The sequence below is a fragment of the Amblyomma mixtum genome, chromosome 4 (assembly GCF_055824585.1).
Source record: "Amblyomma mixtum isolate Tamu chromosome 4, ASM5582458v1, whole genome shotgun sequence".
Taxonomy (NCBI): Eukaryota; Metazoa; Arthropoda; class Arachnida; order Ixodida; family Ixodidae; genus Amblyomma; species Amblyomma mixtum.
In genome coordinates, this window is record NC_143015.1 from 9791848 (window position 1) to 9811935 (window position 20088).

The following is a 20088-nucleotide window of genomic DNA, read 5'->3' on the forward strand; positions in this document are numbered from 1 at the left end:
GAGTTAATTGGAGAGACATAGGAGAGGCCTTTGGCCCTGCAGTGGGCATAGTCAGGCTGATGGTGATGATTTCAGACGAGTCAGGGGCATCAAATTTCTTGCCCTTATGATTTCTTCCTCGCGTTTAGGTAACAGGAAAAGTTATAACAGCGGATTACTTTTCCTGCATGGCGGCCCTGAATGTAGTCTGTTAAGATCGGCGGGCGTGGAAAGAATTCCTAGCAGACAGCAAATTGCGGCGAGGACTGGCGACGACGGCGGAAGCGGCGGCGATGGCAGCAGCGGCGGAAGTAGACGCGACGGCGGCGGCGTCAAGTGGCCGAGTCTGCCCTCGGGTCTCCTGACGGAGTGACGCTACGAAAGGTCAAGCTGTTGCTGTTAATTTAAAGACGGCTGTGTCCTCTACTGAGGTATCGTGTTTCGGACATCCGGCGGGGGAGTACGAGCACGTTCATTCGCCTCCTGGGAGACTGCGGGGAAATTCCTTGCCCACGGAGGCAACGAACATAAGACGCCGCAGTGTTCAAATTGACACATCAGTGTTTGATGGCTCTGTCTCTAACCCGACCGAGCTGCGAGGGAGCATCAGCACCGCCCCTGCCGTGGGTGGCACCACCAGTGTCCACAATTTCCCATCTGATTGGACATCGTTCTCCGAAATTTATTCCCCAGTCAGGGATCTGGGGAATACGAAGCGTACTTAACAAGCAATTGGTTTGTTACCAAAATACTCCCATCTCGACTGTAAATATGCACAAATAAACCTTCTGTACAGTTTCTTCCATAACAGAGTTCGACATCGTCCTTCGGAGCCGGGACCTGCACGGCTGAACGAGTCAGACTAGTGCACTGCACGGGCTCGGGCCGGCCCGAAAGCCCGGGCCGGGACATGGTTTGTTTTGCCGGGCCTGGGCCGGGCCCGGGCCTGAAGTTGCGGGCCTGGGCCGGGCTCGGGCTTAAAGCTGCGGACCCGAGCCGCGCTTCGGTCCGTACAGAAACGGCTGGTGTCCATATTCATCCACTATTTCAGAGTGAAGTACAGAACTGCGACACTGGAGCAGCGACATGGATGAGCTATGGGTTATAGTACGCGCTGAGAAAAAAAAACTAAGCTTTATTCATTGACTTATTTATTTCCTTATTTCCAAGCCGCTGTGTCTTAGTGGTCAAGGCGCTTGATTACGGAGCCGGGGAACCAGGGTTTGCTCCTATAGCCTCGGCGGCCGCATTTCTATTTAGGCGGCAAGCATGACAGCCATGTACTTTGTAGTATCATTGCTCGTTGAAGAAACCCGGGTGGTCGAAATGATCCGGAGCCTTCTTCTTCGGTGCCTCTCACATCCTGACTCCCCTTGAGCCCATAAGTTCCAAAAACATTGATTTTAAAATATAGCTATATTTCTCTCACATGAGAAAATTCACAAACTAAAGCGTGTTTGTTTTTCTTTTCTATCAGCTGACCGGAACGTCTCGTAAATGAAATAGCCACAAAATCTCGCGAGAGTTTGTACATCTCATCTCATAACCACATCTATCCCTCCTCGCTTCTTCAGCCTGGTTGACATGACAAACGTTTTGCCCTGTAAGTTATCCCGTGGTTCGCGCGTTATCTACTGCTCCAAAAGTAAGAGTAAAATTCAACCGGTCTTAATTGGCCCTTGATCGTTCGTCATCCCAAAACATACCTATACACTATTAGAAATGCATTCGGGAAGAACATATTAGTTTAGGAGGCTTATAGTCTTCAAAACACACACCGTGAAACACTCAAGCCTTTTAGCTTTTCGTTTCTGCTGAAAGGTGACTAGTTGGGCTATGAGTTCAACCTGTGAGATCACGTTCACTAAATAAATATCATCCCACTACTTGCTAGGCATCTTTAATGTTTATACTTATTATTATTTATTTATTATTTATTAATATTTATACATACTGCAGCCCTATTGGGCTATTGCAGGGGTGGATGTGAACAACAATGTAGGAAAACATGGAGCACAACAATGGCAAACATCCGAAACAGTACGAGTGAAAACAAGAAAAACGGAAAAACTATTCAATAGCCGCTAAAAACAGCTCTAAAGGAAGAGAGCGAGTAGAACCCGGTAAACAATTCCAATATTCGATTGCACGCGGAAAAGAACTGTATTTAAAAGTGTCCGTGGGGGCAAAATAAGGCGTGATGTTTAGGCTGTGGTGACATCTAGTTTTAGATGGTATAGCAGGGATTAGGTAATCATTTGCAGAGGTCCGGCAGGAAAAGTTAATAATGCAATACAAAAATTTTAAAGACTCAGTCCTTCGTCGAGATGAGAGGGGTTGCAGGCCCAGTGATGAAAATGCTGTGGAAGGCGAAAAATCTCTACCAAACCTGTGGCATATGAAGCGAACGGCTTTCTTCTGCACTGCCTCGATTTGGTTAATTTCGCGTTGTTTGTGCGGGTTCCATACAGGGGAGGCGTATTCAAGTAGTGGACGGATTAGCGATTTAAACATTAGTAGTTTCGTATCTCTAAGAGCAGCTTTTATTGTGCGACGGAGGTATCCTAACTTTTTAAGTGCCTTTGAGGTTATGCAATCTATATGTTTGGACCATGACATACTGGGTGTGAAAATAATACCAAGGTATTTGTATTGACTCACACTCTGGATGGGGGTATTGCTAATTGTGTAAGTAAACACGGAAGGTGTTGTTCTAGAAGTGAAAGTCATAACCACGGTTTTGCGGATGTTAATAGTCATTTGCCATGTAGCACACCAAGAGCTAAATTCTGAAAATGATTTCTGAAGGTGTAAGTGATCATCAAGGCAGGAAATTTTGTGATACGACACGCAGTCATCAGCATACAAACGTAGGTTACAAATGATGTTACAAGGGAAGTCATTTATAAAAATAAAAAAAAGCAATGGGCACAATACAAAACCCCTGAAACTCCTGAGGGCAAGTCTGCTACCCTAGAATTAGTTCGGTTGAAGGACACAAATTGAGAACGGTTGGAAAGAAAACTTGAAATCCAATATAGAAGGCGGGGGTTATTGAGGATCATGTCAAGTTTATACATAAGTTTTGAGTGAATCACAGTATCGAATGCCTTCGAAAAATCAATGAATATTGCGTCTACCTGATTGCCTGCATCAAGGTTACTGCAAATGTCGTGAGTAAATTCGTTAAGTTGTGTCAAAGTGCTGAAACCGCGTCTAAAGCCATGCTGAACATTTGTTAATAAATGATGTGATTCGAGGTATTCCATGATGTGTTTGTAAATAATGTGCTCTAAAATTTTACATGCATGAGAGGTTAAAGAGATTGGTATATAATTGAATATAGTTTGCTTGTCACCACTTTTGAACAGAGGGACGACTTGGGCCATTTTCCAGGATGAAGGAACTGTACAGGAAGCAAGAGACTCGCGAAATATGACAGCAAGGTAGCAACAGGTCCATAATGAGTAACGTAGCAAAAACAAGTTCGGGATACCATAAGGTCCAACAGTTTCAAAATTTATCACGGGCATCAAAATATAACTGATAAAATCATGGGGGGAATGCAAAGTAGTCTATATTAGGCGAGTATGCAGCCCTTTTTATTTGGCTCTCGGAACTTCCGACTTTATCTATGCGCACCTACATGAGCTCACTGTCCAAAAGACGGGCCTGGCGAGCACTACTCTTAATCAGTTCCTTCTGGGTTAAAAAGAACCAACTTTCTGCAACCCAAACTGTGGTTTCAGAACATTTGTCGGCCAGTTTCTTATCGGTCTAGAAGCAGTTTACTTGCTCAGAGTGAGCAGTGTATCTCAAGCTTTACTGTGAAGCGGGCCGGGCCGGTCCCGGGCTGTGCTTCATTCCGTGATTCACGGGCCGGGCCAGGCCGGTCCCGGGCTGGGCTTCACTCCGTGATTCACGGGCCGGGCCGGGCTCGCCAGAGCGATAATTTAGCGGGCCTGGGCCGGGCCAGGGCTTGAAGCCGCGGGCCTGGGCCGGGCTCGGGCTTCAGGTCTCGGGCCCGGGCCGGGCTTGGGCCTCAGATTGAGGCCCGTGCAGTGTTCTAAGTCAGACAACCCAAGCGCCCCTCCGTCTCCAACACTGGTGGCAGCGGTGGGGTTGAAGAGCAATATACCCAACAGGGCGGAGCTTCAGTGCAGACTCGAGTTGTATCCTGTCATAGCATGAATCGGAATGTAATTATTTATGCTAATGGCGCCTCCGAGTCATGCTGCAGCTGTAGTTGAAGACAGCAAACTTGAGTTTCTTTTTTTATAATTCACAGTTGTCGGGGCGCGCTGCGTAGGTGGGCGACAATAGCCCTTTCCGAGCCATGCAGCTTGATATTGTGACACTGGCCTATTAAGCTGTCCATCTGGAGTTGAACCGTGATTGTCAATGTCGGCGTCAGGAAATCACGAATGCAACGCCACCCTGTACTCGTGCCGCGTCGTTTGCACAGCTGTCAAGGAACGCTGTTGCCCCTCTCCCCGCTTTTTTATCGTTTTTCAGTTTTTGTCCCCGTTTGATTTATCCGCTATTACCTGAACCCTAAAGTTTAAAGTTCGAAGTTGTAGTATTATCGTTAAATTCAGAAGCCACTACACGGGGTTTTGCGGCGGTATTTACGGCTGTTCGTTAACTCCTTGCCTCGGATGCACAGCGCTCTCGCGGAAGGCCCTTGTGCTGTGGCAAACTCTTTCCCTGCCCGATCGACTGCAGACCTCGCATATGCTCGTCCGACGCAGCAGCCGAGACTTTAGAAAGAAAACGCAATGCCTCCGGGGAGTGGGCGCGCTGCTTGCAGATGCTGCCCTTGTTTGACAACGACGCGTCAGTGCTGGGCCAAGTGGCCATCCCGCGCCACGTAAGTTGCCAGTCTTAGCTGAGCATCACTGTGGGTCAAGAGGGAGAGAAAAACTTTATTTGCCCCTTGAGGGTTGGGCAGGTGGGCTGAGTGTGGCCCCCAGGTGGGGGCGACGTCGTGAGCCCACGAGGCGAGTGCGAGTTGTGTCCTCTTCTCTGGTCTTGCAATAAGTTGGACCCAACCCTCCGAGGAGGGAGCTGGCAGTAATGTTTGTGGGGGCGGATTTCCCTCGCATCCCCAGAGGATGTGTGCCTGAGTGGCAAACACTCCGTGGTCTCAATTAGGACAGACGGGGTCGTATTCCCCGTCAGTGATGAGGTATAGTCCAGAAGGACTGAGAATAGAATTGTTCTGCAGTCTGCATGGTGGCTCGCGCTCGGTCGAGGTCGGCGTGGGGAGGCTGAGGGTCAAGGCCGAGCTCAGCGACTGCGGACGAGATTGCTTCGCCCGTGTAATGACGAGCCATGAAAAAGAAGCGTTTGGAGGCTTTTCCCCAAATAAAGGTTCCCATGCCCGCTTTTTTTTTTTCATTTAACGAATCGTAGTGCTAACCAAACCGAAGATAACCGCCGGTCCCTTTGGGAAACGGAGTAGGCTGCGAGAGACGGCAAACGAAGCTTGCCTGTCAGGGGTGTCCACAAGCAGCATTTCTCTACAAATGGCCGCTTTGCTAACGAAATAAATCACATAGAAGTAAAGTATCCTTGGCGATTCAGAATGCTGCTTTCCGCACTACGAGGCGCTTACTTGGCATCAGACAGCCATAATTTTGGTCGGGTAACGTAGGACAGGCGTCTTATGTTAATACTTTTGGTTTGGTTTGGTTATTAAGGTTTAATGTCCCGAAGCGACTCAGGCTATGAGGGACGCCGTAGTGAAGGGCGCCGGAAATTTCGAGCCTCTGGGGTTCTTTAACGTGCACTGACATCGCACAGTACACGGGCCTCTAAAATTTCGCCTCGATCGAAATTCGGCCGCCGCAGCCAGGATCGAACCCGCGACTTTCGGGTTAGCAGCCGAGCGCCGTAACCACTGAGCCACCGCGGCGGGGCGTTAATACTTCTATAATGTTGATAATGTTAATGTTGATCATGAACCCTGCACTTTGTATTTCTTGATGTTACCGACCACTGTATTATGTAACGACTGCTCCCCCCCCCCCCTTATGTAATGCCCTAAGCCAAGGGCCCTTAAGGGTAAATAAATGATGATGATGATGGTTGCAGAAGTGTGCTCCGGTGTAAAAAGACAGAAGCGACAGCACATTGCAGGGAAATTCCTCGCCTGACGTTTTACATCTATTGCTGTCCCGCTGCGGTGACCGCCTTGTCATTGTAAACTTTCTAACCTCGTCTGTCCCCGCAGATTTTAGAATTTATTTAAAACATACTGTTGGCCTTAATTTGGGGTTCGCATAAGGTGGCCAATTGAAATAAGAAGTGTGCAGGGATTAATATGCTCGCAGCTGGCACAGGACAGAGTTTGGTGGAGAGATATGGGAGATACATTTTGGCCTGCAACGGACGTAGTTATGCCGATGATGATGATGGTGGGGAAAGGTATGCAGGAGAAAAGGATCATAAGGGAGCCAACTTTTTCCCTGTGTTACGAAAGGGCGTACAAAAACCCGCATAATGTCGGTGTTGTGGGTAAGAATCTGCAAGATATCAAGTATGACACGAATGTTTCGCGTTACATCTTATTCAGAATGTCAAAAGGTAAATGATTCCACTGTGGGGTCCCATACATGAACAAAATGCCCCGCCGCGGTGGCTCCGTGGTAATGGCACTCGGCTGCTGACCCGAAAGACGCGGGTTCGATCCCGGCCGCGGCGGCTGAATTTCGATGAAAGCGAAATTCTAGAGGCCCGTGTGCTGTGCGATGTCATTGCACGTTAAAGAACCCCAGGTGATCTTAATTTCCGGAGCCCTTCACTACGGCGTCCCCATAGCCTTAGTTGCTTTGGGACGTTAAACCCCAATAAACCAATAAACTTGCACCCAGAACAAAATGAATTTAAATGCGTCACCATAGAATCCGCATTCAATTCAAAATTCAGTTCTTTATTTAGCAGAGGACTGGACGGTCCCCAGGGCTGAAAGTAGCAGGCAGCAACTTGACTGGGCCCTGGAGCCGTTTACAAGGCAGCAGCAGACGTTGGTTCCATAGTGGCGCAAGAAAATAATTACAGAACAGTGCAGAAAAAGGTACCAGGAAATCGAGACATGCTGGAAGATTTATCGCTTCAATCAATAGTTCTCATTTTACAATTCTGAAAAGCGTAATCGTAACTGTTTTGACGGTTCAGAGACTACCTGTTTTAGTTTATTTAGTAAGACCGGTAGATTGTGCTTCAATGATGGCAGTTCGTACTGAGTGCGAAGGTATGGGACGAACCAGGGTTCAGAAATGCGAGTTAAAGAACGTGTAGCTTTAGGCTGCAGCATTGCCTTAGAACGAAGGGAACTTTGAGTCATGCTGAGAAAAATAGAAGACATGCAATAAAAGATGTTATAGTGATCCTCAGAGCAGGTAACATTATATTCTGGAAAGAGATGCCGTAGACTGACGATCAATAATGGCTATGCAGCCTTTTTTGAAGAGCGATTACTTTATCAGTCTTTGCTCAGGATTCGGTCGCTGACTGATCTTCATAGCCGTCACACCTGTCCACGACGAGCGTTCTTCCAGCAGCTCACTGTACGCACAGTCGTCTGCACATCTACCTGTCCACAGCGCTCGAACGCCGCGCTCTGTTGAGGGTTTACGACAGCCACCGCTGCCCGGAAGGCCCGGTATAGTTTTTAAAGACAATCCATGGCAATGTACATGCGCAATTATATCGCGTTATGAGCTATTTCACTCGTAAATGGCGCAAGTGTGCTTCCCGGTGCGTCATTCGAGCGCTGTGGATAGGACTGTACGAGCTTCGTTGTTTCTCAGATGTCGGGTCTCAGAGTAGAGGTCATAAAGTTGGGCCCAGTGCGCTGAGAAACGAGAAAGTGAGCGGAGAAAGAGAGAAGAAAAAAAAAGTGAAGTCTTCGCCCCTAACGACCTTCTGTGGTGCCCTCCGCATCTGTGGTGACAGTGGTGAAGGTCAATAACTCTTGCCGACCTCTCGATTGCACCATGCCTTTGCGCCCTTTGGGCTCCGACCGAGTGTCCATTGTCAACCCGCCCCAGGATAAGGAAAAGGCATGACACAAAGCACGTGACTCACCGGCGTCTTTTTAAACCGGGTCGGTAGGGCTACGACAACGGCCCCTCCCGTAATCTCACCGGCTTGCCCTTTGAACATAGCTACTGGCTACTTTTTTTGCTTTGCCCCGTTCCTCGCTGCCTCCTTTCTTCCTTGTGTGCTTCCCCATCTCTTTTCCTTCCCTTCTGCTTTTCCCTCCTCCTTCTGCATACCCTTTCCCAGTAGGCTTCTTTCCTTCGCCGGAGTACAGAGCCACTGTAGAGAGAGGACGCGAGTGTCGTTCTCTCCCAACGGGACCTTTTACCATGGCTCCCTGCTCAGCTCTTCTTTTTCTTACCACAGCTGAGGCACCCCCTCAGCCCTGTCTTATGACACCGTCGCCGTGCTGCACGGGCGCGTGCATCAGTTTCAGCAGAGCGGGTTTACTGTCCGCTCTGCTTGCAGTCCCCAGCCAGAAAATGGTTATAAGTAAGTCTCTCTAATTTATGTGCGAATAAATAAATGATAGCTGTTTACGTTTGCTGTATGCTTTTTGGTAACAGCGTGCTTTGTCATCAGCGAATCGCAGGTTACTTCGGTATTCTCGGTATGATCGTGTTTTCTGCCTGACACCCTACTTTATTGGAATTTTATTGCTGACTTTATGGATGACTATGGTAGCTGTGCAGCTGAACGAAACCATTCCTATTCTTCGAGTTATTTTCCTCCCATGATCCGGGTCAGCCACCTCCCTAAGTAGACATATTCTCTTACCACTTCCGGCACCTGGCTACCAATTGCGAACTGCTGACCTCTCGCGAGGCTGTTGAACGTTACTTTGGTTTCCTGCATGTTAATTTTTAGCCCCACTGTTCTGCTCTGTCTGTGTAATTCATTGATCATGCTTTGCAGTTCTTGATTCATATTGAAGCGAAGAAGCACGAACACAAGTAGAAGGAACACGCAAAAAACACGGACAAACGCTGCACTCACAACTGGTTTACTGCGAAAAGATTTCGAGCTTAAAATGGCTCACGCATCTGCGCACTACAGAAAGAAAACCATAACAAACACGTGCCAAGAAATAACATCTTATCATAATGCCGCAAAAAGGTTGTATTCCGAAGCGTACAAAAAAACGGATGCATCACTAATGCAGCAATCTGCTTTTTCCTTTATGCGAAAGGCCTCCAGGAGTTCACGCGCCGTTTTATACTTGCTTCTGCCTAGAATTCGAACACTATCGAAACGTGGCGAACATGTCACGCATGACTGGCAGTGCCTAACCAAGTGCACATTCTCTTTGTTCTTTAAATTCCTTTGGTGCTCCCCTAGCCGGTCGTTAATACATCGCCCCGTTTGACCGATGTACACTTTTCCACATGAAAGTGGCAGCTCGTACACCACCTCAGAAGCGCATTGCACATAGGGCGTAGTGTGCTTTTTACCACACCCGCTTCTCCTTGTTTCGCTTCCGGAATTTTTTTGGACAAGCAGAGCCCTTTACACTACTGCGCTATTGTTAACAAGATTTTAGATGCTTTTAGGAAGCATGGAAAGGGACTAACATTTACTTTTGAGACACCGGATAACGACGAACTTCAGTTTCTAGATATTCGAGTGAAGTTGGGCAGAGATCATACTTGTTGGATGTACGCCCCTCGTGTTCAGAAGCAACTCTTGCCTTTCGACTCTGCTCATTCGAAGGTGATAAAAAGAGGCATACTTAGTTTGTGTCTAGATTCGGCGCTTGAGAAATCGTGCGTCCATGAGATGCAGTTTAGCTTTGAGAACCAATTGGCTAGAATTTTGTCAGCGGGCTACCCCTTGTCGGTCGTGACTTCTGTAGAAGAAGCTTTCCTGAAAAAAGTGAAGGCACGCACAGCGAACTCCAAGAAGAAAGAGAGGAACATGAACCTGCGACCGGAAGTTGCCCCCTACCTACACAAGGTGTCGCATAACATGAAGAAGGTTGCGAACAGGTATGGGGTGCCGCTCGTTTTTTCGGCTCCGGTGAAGCTGCCAAAGTTGTGTCCTCGTATTTCCGGAAGCGAAACAAGGAGAAGCGGGTGTGGTAAAAAGCACACTACGCCCTATCTGCAATGCGCTTCTGAGGTGGTGTACGAGCTGCCACTTTCATGTGGAAAAGTGTACATCGGTCAAACGGGGCGATGTATTAACGACCGGCTAGGGGAGCACCAAAGGAATTTAAAGAACAAAGAGAATGTGCACTTGGTTAGGCACTGCCAGTCATGCGTGACATGTTCGCCACGTTTCGATAGTGTTCGAATTCTAGGCAGAAGCAAGTATAAAACGGCGCGTGAACTCCTGGAGGCCTTTCGCATAAAGGAAAAAGCAGATTGCTGCATTAGTGATGCATCCGTTTTTTTGTACGCTTCGGAATACAACCTTTTTGCGGCATTATGATAAGATGTTATTTCTTGGCACGTGTTTGTTATGGTTTTCTTTCTGTAGTGCGCAGATGCGTGAGCCATTTTAAGCTCGAAATCTTTTCACAGTAAACCAGTTGTGAGTGCAGCGTTCGTCCGTGTTTTTTGCGTGTTCCTTCTACTTGTGTTCGTGCTTCTTCGCTTCAATATGAATCAAGAATGTTACCAACTTGCCCAAAAACGTGTTTTACTCAAGTATACTTGCAGTTCTTGTCCTGAGTGACTTAGCAAGGCAATGTCATTAGTGAATCGCCAATTACTTGGGTATTATCCATTAAGTCTTGACGCCAACTGTTCCTAATCCAGGCCTCGGAACACTTCCTGTAAACAGAAGGTAAACAGCATTGGCGAGATCGCGTCTCCCTGCCTGACACCCTTCCTTATTTCCTTATTGGTATTTTGTTGCTGACTTTATGAAGGACTATGGTAGCAGTGCAGTCGTTGTAGATATCTTCCAGTATTTTCACATAACACTCTTCTGCACCCTTATTCCGCAATGTCCGCATGATAGCTGAGGTTTCCACTGAGTCAAATGCTTTCTCGTAATCAATGAAGGCTATATGCAGGTGTCGGTTACATTCTGCGCATTTCTACATCACCTCACTGATAGTGTGATTATGGTGTATTGTCAGTATCCCTTACGAAAGCCTACCTGATTATTTGGTTGATTGAAATGTAAGGTTGTCCTGACTCTATTAGCGATTACATTAGTAAATACCTTGTAAAGCTGATCGGCCTGTAATTCATCAAGTCCTTGACGTCTCCTTTCTTATGAATTAAGATAATGTTAGAGTTCTTCCAAGCTTCTGGTCCCCAACCTAAGACGTCGCTCCGTCGAGGTACCCATGGGTAGCTCTGGTGCCTTTTTAGTACATTTCCGAATGAGGCCCCCAGGCGGTCGCCATTATACCTTAGACATCCACTACGGCACCTCTTTCTTCTTTCACTCCCACCTTTCTCCCTTCCCTTACGGCGTGGTTCAGGCGTCCGCCGAGTTAAGTGAGATAGTTACTGCGTCATTTCCTTCCCTCAAAAGCCAATTTTCAATTTTTTCAGGGATCGACCTCGGCAGCGTGCGCTGCATGACGTTCGTGTGCGCATTTCCGCCTGTTTCTGTTCCACTCCGCGCCCCGTGGCAACGAGCGTAACTATACCGGAATTAAGTCGCCTTGCACTACGTTTTTTAGAGTTTAAGGCGAAAGCCTTTAATGACTCATACTCGCGGCCATGACTCTGTCCGTCAGTCTGTTACATCTGAAGTGAGTCATAACTAGTCATACTAGTCACAACCTAATTAGTAATGACTAGTTCGTCACTAACCAATAATGACTTGTCAGTCATGAACTTATCATGACAAGTTCGTCATCAACTAATTAGATGACTCACTAGTCATTAACCAATCATGATTAGTTACTCATTAAACAATCATGACTGGTTAGTCATTAACCAATCGTGACTAGTTAGTCATGGATATGACTACCCAATCCAAGCCATAGCAGCAGCCAAAGTCGCGTGGAAAGGCCTTCGCCTCGCGCACTTTAGATCGTCAAAGTGGCCCCTGAATTTTTTTGCGAAAACGATATCGCTGTCTTTGATAGCGACTGATGTCGCTGGCGAGTGTTTCCACTCGCGACACGTTCTTGGTAAGAATGAATATGAGCAGGCGAATGTGCGTTGCAAAGATGCAGGAACTTTGAAGCGATAGTCAACGCGTGGGGAAAAGTAAAACGCTGGTGTAATGTTCTGAGACTTGCGTGTGTGTTTATGATAGTAAATGTTTTGAAAAAAGGAAGGACGGGATAGTTTTCTCCGAAAAGAAAGACGCGAGAGGACAAGTGAAGTTTTCATACCAGTGACGCTAGCAGTGCGGTGATAACTGTTGAGAACGAAATGCAGGGAACGATTTTGTACACTTTCAAGGATTTTTATTAGCGAATACCATGCCCATGGTACCATATCGAGCATGCGCATTCGAAACATTCATGCCAAGAAAATTTGTGCAAATCTCCGTATTAACTTTGGTACTTCTGGACAACACAGATGCAGCTTAAATATATATATAAAAAAAATCATTCTGACGAAAAAAAAAGGTTTTAGTAACTGTCGCACTTCTCGGTGGACAACTCAACCGAGCCGGGACGGAAGAGATGAGTATAGGGAGTGAAAGAAGAAAGACTTTTGGCGTATCCCAACTGCTGATCTGAAGCAAGTGTCCGAATCCTCAAAGGAGCAAGATATCCGTCGGCGTCCAATCGAAACTCTGGATCTGAATCTGAACCGCTCCTCGAAACCCGCTCTTCTGCATTGCGAAACAAGCAAACTTGCTACGGATCGCCGATTGGCATACTGGTCATTGGGGTTTAACGTCCCTAGGCTATGAGGGACGCCGTAGTGAAGGGCTCCGGAAGTTTCGACCACCTGGGGTATACAGACAGCGGACGGTGAGGGCTCTCGATGGTACAGTACTCTTGACGGAGCTCTGTTGCGGACGCGTGGCTAGCTTCTCAAAGCCGCCTCCCAATTCGCTTTTGTTTCTTTTAGTGAGGCACGTCATTTGTTTAGCGCAAACACTGTAGCGCTCAATACGATGGCTTCGTTATTAATGGCAGCCGGTGAAGCAGTTCCCGCTTTCAGAGCTTCAGAGGGCGTTGTCTTGCCTGACCCCGAGCGTCGACAATCGTGACCCCTGGCTGCTTCGCGAGGCGTGCATTGCCGGTGATTACAAGGCACGCGGTGCTGCTCGGCTGGCGTGGGGCGCCAAAGAGCCACTCAATGTTTTCGGACGTCTCATTACTTTGCCTCGCTTATTTCATTTCAGGAAATCCCGCGGACGAGACCGCCGCGCCGAGCAGACAGCGTCCGGATATAATGGTTCCGACACAGTTGCCCTCTCGCCACCGCCGCGGCGTTCTTCTCACGCGGGCCGACGAGCGCGGTACAAGGGCCCAGCCTGTCCGCTGACCTCGTGCGGCATAAATCACGCCACTCCACCAACGCACAGCTCCGCTCCTTGCTGTTTGTTTTCTTTCTTTTTTTTTTGTGCACTGGACCTGCCGCCGTCATGAAGGCCTGCCGAACGGGCGAAGCAGACGACGCAGTCGGGGCCGTTGACGCAGACGATGAACCCGTTTTCCGGCCGCTTCGCCGGAATAACTGGATTGCATTCCGAAAGAGGGAGCGACGTGGCGTATCCGAAGAGAGTTCGCGCAGCGCGCAGGGGCAGCTCAATGTGCCTAGTGGCCTCCCGCCATCTGGCGACGGCTACGAAAACGAAGCATTCGGCAGCGAAGCGCGAAGCCCGCAGCGAGATGCGGACGAAATGCCGCCCAGCTACGCGTCGACGCTGCTGATGACGTCAGATGACGCGCCTCAGCCGTGCGCCTGTTGCCCGGTGGCGGCGCCGTGCGGCGGTCGGGCGAACGAGGACGGCTCGCGGCGCGCTGGACCAGACCCTCCGGAGAGCCCCGATGTGCGGGAGGTGAGCTGCCGCGATGTCGGTGTGAGTGCCCCGAGCGTAGCGGGTCGCCCAGGGCCCGGGATAGGAGCGGCCACGCTGGCTCGGCACCGGAACGTCGACGCCGTCGCGGCGGGGGCCACCCGGCTGGAGCCGGGCCCGCCGCACCACGAAGTGCTGCCCGACATCCTGAACGCGCACCTTCCGCCGCCGTACGCGACGCTGCCCCCTCCGTCGTCGTCTGCGAGGAGGCACCTTCCGCCGCCGCCTAGGCTTAGGCCGCCCCGTTGCGTTGTGGATACCGAGGTGGTGGAGCCCAAGCACTGCTGCGGCGTCCTGGTCACCCAGACCGTGAGCATCCGGTGGTTCATAGTGATGATCGCGTTCGTCGGTCTGTGCTGTGCTATCGTGGGCACCGTGCTGGGTGCACTCAAGGCGACCGGACGCGAACACCTCACCGTCTCCCTGCTGATGATCGGTGAGTGACTTCTATCCTCTATCCCCCCACATTGACGGTTTCAGGTGGCTTTGTTTACCTCCGGCCACAGCGCGCGCCTACTTGCAAGGGGGCGACGCACTGCCGTGTTTTGGAATGCGACCAGCTGTGGATGATGCTCCACGCCCTCCTCCCGCGATGCGGCGAGGGATGCCAGGGGGCAGCTGTTGCGAAGCCGATGCGCGGTCGAGAGTCGCTCTGCCTCCTTGCGTGAGCGTGCGTTACGACGAGACTTCGAGCGCCGCTGATTTCCTTACGGAAACCCCTTGCGAGTGAGTTTTTAAGTGCGCTCACATGTGGTCGCCTCTGGAGCCTAGCTTGGGTGGACATTTACAGCGCGGAGTTTTTTTCGCGAGCTCATTCCTTGGTCGCGGGCGTACCGACACATTTCTTGCCGCGATTTCCGGGTGTTCTTTTCTCGTTTCGGCCTGGCCATACATTAGTGCGTTTGGCCAGTTAATCCCTTGCTAATCCGGGCTCAACCGTATCCCACGAAAGCACCGTCCCGCCCAGTTGAGGTTGGGCCCGTTCGCTGTCGCGAGCACTGCTGCCGGGTCTGAGCAGCGACCTCGTTGTTGCTGTTGTAGTGCAGTGTGCCCGATTGGAAATCCCCGCTCGACGCCGCGAGGAGGTCGACTTGTCCCATTTGGGGCCGCCGACGCTGCGAAGCTTTGGCGGCGAAGAAGTAGGACGGCCCCTTCCGGATTCTGCCGGCCGCTTCGTTTCCCGCCTCGGAATTTCGTTCGCGGCGGCCGAGACTCGGGACTGAGTGCGGCGCTGTGGAAAAGAAGATGGCTGCTGGGATAAGGTTAAAACATACAACTGACAGCGGATCATGATATCTGCAGGGGCAATCGAGAGGATCAAACGGGTGGAGCATGACTGTAGCCGATGGCCCGTTAGGGTAAAGATGGGTTTGAAGGGAACGAGGGCCGATGTGTTTATGAAGTTTGCGGGGATAAGGTGGCAGGACCGCAACGCTTGCTGTTGGAGTGGATGGTTCATCATAATTTCGTTATGTACTAGCGCAGAAGGACGAAATAACTCGTCAATCCGTGGCTATGCCCTTTCTAACGGGCGGGGTGTGAAGTCTATCGCGCGGCCAAGTCGTGCTTGTCCGTACTGTTCTTAGAGCTGGTTGTTGAAGGTAAGCGATCATGGAACAGTATCTGGAGGGGCCCATGTCCTGTAGGGGTTGTAACGGTGGTCATGATGACGGCAGTGGAAAGCTTTTCCGGCCTTTGCATGGCGGCGCCGTCGAATGCTTCGGCTGACCTTTGTTATGGACTAATTTATACCACTATATCTGCCTCGTACCCCATGATCTGCCGCCGTAGTGAATGACGTGTTTGAAACCAGACTAGTTGGAAAGTGCGCTCTTTGCGTTATTTGGCGACTATCTCGAGCGGCTTAAGTATATTTCGCCCTTCTGGAGCGAGCGTTCGCGTGCAAAAAATTACTGCCGATCGGATATCTCCGCTGGTAGTTTTACGCGTTATTTTCCCCCAGCCTGCTCACATTTCTGGCATAAAAGCGAATAAGTATATGCTATAAAAATATAAAAATCGGGAACCATGGAAGGAGTGCTAAGGGAACGTTATCTAGCAGGCAGGGTTCATTATAATACCAATAATGGAAATTCTTTATTCATCTTGCTAAACAAAATCGTATTTCAGACCGTTTACGCTTGGCTTTCGAACATAACTAGGCAGTACTGCTCACAGGTCATGAAAATGTTGTGGTCTAATACCTGCTACGCTTATCACCCCGCTGCAGGAACGCACGTGCGGTGTTCAATGTTTTCGTCTCATTCATACACTAGGAAGGTTGTCACTGAAGAAACTTTATCCTCTCTTATCGTTGCGTCACTTGTAAGCACCCACGTGGGAGCAACGGTGACGTAGCATGTATGACATGGGTACTTTGAATCATTGCGAGCTATCGGTGTCTTGGCGCAAGTATTTGTTTTCAGTTTACTTTCCAGTTGTGTCACGCGGTTACATGGGGCACAATAATGTTTGTAGACATTTTATGTAGACAGCGAGCCGACCATAGGGGCAAAAGCTGTCAAGACATAGACAACAAACGCGGACAGAGTACATGCAAATGCGAGCCCTGTAAAGAGCGCGTGCGAGGAATATGATCGTGTGCTCGAACACACCAGAGAACGCATCACAAAGAAACACTGCGCGTTCCAGAAGGATGAAAAGATGTCAGTGTCCCCAGGTGGTCGAAATTATTCCGGAGACCTCCACCAGAGCACCTCTTTCTCTCTTTCTTACACTCCCACCTTATTCCTCCCTTCCCTTACGGCGCGGTTCAGGTGTCCGCCGAGATATGTGAGACAGATACTGCGACATTTATTTTTCTCAAAAACCAATTTACTGCTGTGTTTGCAAGGACTGTCTTTGGTAATCTCGTGAGGACTCATGGGGGATAATTTTTTTCACTCTGGTGCGGTGTCTTTTGTACAGGCCCTGTGCTTCTCTGCGTACGAAATTGCGTCGACAGTTTTTAGGAACACCGTTGTTGTTCATGTCGCACTAATTGCCCTTTGCTCACGACCTGCACGTTGACGTCGGCGCTTCGCAGGACGCGGCTTGCTGCGACGCGCGTCTTTCAGTCTGCACGCGTGATTGATTGATTGATAGCGGCCCAGCTAGGGCCAGTCGACAGACCCGTCTTGCGCTAACAGACACAGCCAAACAACAAAGGGGGCAGTGGACAGGACGCGCGCGCATTCTTCCTTCAGCGCGAACAGCCTCGGCGCGCCGCGTTTCCGCCACCCGCACTGGCGCCTGACAGGCGTGGCTCCACTCTCGGGATGTGGACGGACCGGCCAAACTCTGTGCAAGGACAGGGGTGAAAATTTTGCGTTTAAATGTATTCGTGATTTGATTTAATAAGTCGCTCTAAAGCGCTTTATTTTTGAGCAGAAACCGACTACTCAAATAGAGCTCCGCTTGTCGCGCTAGGCCGAGCTGACCTTCGCGACCTGTATCTTCCTGTAGTCCTTGTCTATTTCGCGCTGTTCTTCTTGAACATTGCAATCGAGTAGTTTGTAATCGAATTTTTCTGCCATGCTGTTTCGGTTTCAGAAGCCCAACGATGGCTGTGATGTTAGAGTGGTTTTATGTCACGTGAGGCATGGAAAACTGCGATAAAATCGCTGCTCCATCGTTTTAATTCACTACAGTGCTGAAGCCAGCCTTCCTCAAGAGCCGGAATGAAAACGAATGCAGAAGCAGCGTTTATATTGCGGCTTTTTTGAACCTCACGTGACCTATAGCCTCACTTGGACGTCGTAGTTCGGCTGTTGAAACCGGAACGTCACGAGAAAGACATTCGATTATAAATTATTTAGCGGTCGTAGGAGGATAACAGCCGCCATCCATGTATACTAATGTCTCGCGCATCATTACAAAGAAGCGAACACGCACCCGAAAGTTAGGTGTCTATTCCAACACAAACGGCGGGCGGCTGCGGCGTTTCGCTCTCGCGTGCGCACAAATGCTCCGCCCGGCGCGGCAGCAATGCTCGGCATCGGCGCGAGTGAAACCCCCGGTGTGGCTCCGTTTGTGTGGGGCCGACATGCGCCAGCGGGCAAGTGGAGCAGCAACCTTATTGATCCCCGGCGTCGCCCATCGGGTTTTTTTTTGCTCCTCTTTCCGGGAATACGTATGGCCATCGTTCAGTGTGCGGTCGCTTGGCTCCGCAACAACTCCACGTTCGTGGGTGGTGCGCAGCGTGTCCCAACAGCCTGAATGTTGTCGCTCTCTCCTGTCACGGCCTGTGGAGTGGGGATCACCCTGTGATGCCGCCGCGTTTGACTGCTGGGGTGGCGGGGCTGGATCCGGGCAGCGTTTGCGTGGAGGCTAAAATGCGAAAACGACTACGGTGTTTCTAGGTTGGCTTAGTGCTCGAGCGTGTGGCCAGGGCTGCGGGCCTGAGGCATGCACGCTGCTGGGACTCACACGCAGGTGGTCGGGGGGTCACCAGTTTGAATCGAGTGGCGGAACAGCTTCCATAAATCCACTTTTCACGCCGATAAATGCGTCTTTTGTTGCCGGGCAGCACCGCCTGGAAGAGCCAGGACGAATGGCCAGATGGGATGTAGTTGTTCTCTGGTTCTCTTTCTAAGTTACCTACAGCCAGGTGATGGTACAAGTTACTTTCGTCAAAGTTCCTTCAGAGTTTCTCTTTGGTAGGTCGAGTCGGTTCTTCATTCCCCACTGGATTCGCTGCTAGTCGCGTGAAGTGGCCAGGAGCCGTTAGCGCTCGGCGACTTTCCAAAGCTCGGAATTCAGCCGACCAGACGGAGCTGAACACCGCCACCTCCCTCTCAATCGCGGTTCCAGGCCTGCAGGTCCATCGGCGGCGTGTCCCGTGGACATATTCGTGCAGTATATGAGCCAAGTCGGCCCTGTCTCGACCACTGTATAGCTGACACTGGGCAGAGAATACTCCTGTATACATGAGTCTTTATCGGGGCTGGGGAAAGTGTTCGCCCATGGTCGCCTCCAGGCCACCTGCCCAGGTTTGGCCAAAGGCTGATCGGGGGCTGGGTACGTAAGCCTGTCGTTACGATGTCGGGATGCATGCGCGGGCCAGGCTTGAGCAGGCCCTCTTGACGGATCCTCGTGCAATGCGGTGGGCTACCTCTTTCCCCGGGTGGGACGAGTGCGCAGGGACCCGGATAATTTGAGTATGGCGGCTTGGTGATAAACTGGCCTGTCTCTCAAGGTTAGAGATGGCGGCGGCGTGGACTCTGCCTTTCGCAAAATTTCGAGCTGCTGTCTTCGAATCGCTGAGAATGTGTCCAGCTTCCGCTGAGGCAATGGCCAAGGCGGTAGCCGCCGCCTCCGCGTGCTTCACCTCAACGGTGGCCGCTGCACGAGGGTTGGTTGCCGACTAACCCTGTCGCGAAGGCCGCTTCCTGGACACTCCGGATACTTCGCCGCGGTCTGCCTGCTGGTGTTACGGTTAGTTACTGTGTTGTACCGCGCTTTCCGCCATGCGGCGAGGTGCTCGGGTTGCTGGGGATGGGATTCATATACGGGTATTTGTCTATATCGGTGGGGCCTATACGGAGCTGTGCGTGGATTCGTATCCAGTTTGCATTTCTCGCACTATATCTGTTCCCGGTGGGGTTTCGATAGACGCGCGTACTGAGGCACACGACGAGCTACCCAGAGTTCCGTCGCCATATTGTGCATCCCTATGGCTTTAGGTGGGAACGTTACATGGCGAAAGGCTTTCTTTCGGTCGCTCGATCGCCGATGCACCTCCTCTCCCTCACTTCTGGTCGGCGCGACACGGAGGCGGCTGATTCGGGATCTTACGATCGCCACTCTCGCGGAGAACGTGCTCGTCCTAACGGTGGTCCTGGCGCCTTCCCAAGGGAGGCCCTGCCAGCAGCAGCAGTCGGTCGCGAAACCTAATCCCCTAACCTAACTACTGCTCGGGCGACACGGGGGTCGCGGTCTACACGCGTTGTCGTCCTGGCAGCCTTGTGTAAGCCCGCCGGCGTATCGCACCTCCAGCGATCGCGGCCAGACGAGGAAGTCCGCTCGTCGCGAACTGCATCGGCATGCAAACGACGCCACTGAATCCCCCCTCCCGCCAGGTGTTGCGAAACAGGGGCGCGTGGTGAGTGAGGT

At 50.6% G+C, this 20088-nt stretch overlaps 1 protein-coding gene across 2 annotated transcripts in view; it reads left to right on the forward strand.

Annotated features, from left to right (window-relative positions):
• Window positions 1–13360: 13360 nt before the first annotated feature.
• The window catches only part of LOC149345658 (uncharacterized), a 192081-nt gene continuing 185353 nt past the window's right edge, over window positions 13361–20088 (forward strand). The window contains exon 1 of one of the 2 annotated variants that reach the window (XM_089586165.1): window positions 13361–14410. In XM_089586165.1, coding sequence (XP_089442291.1) covers window positions 13540–14410 — 871 coding nt within the window. In that variant the 5' untranslated portion in view covers window positions 13361–13539. The remainder of the gene's footprint in view (window positions 14411–20088) is intronic. The other variant, XM_089586166.1, reaches the window with a different exon arrangement.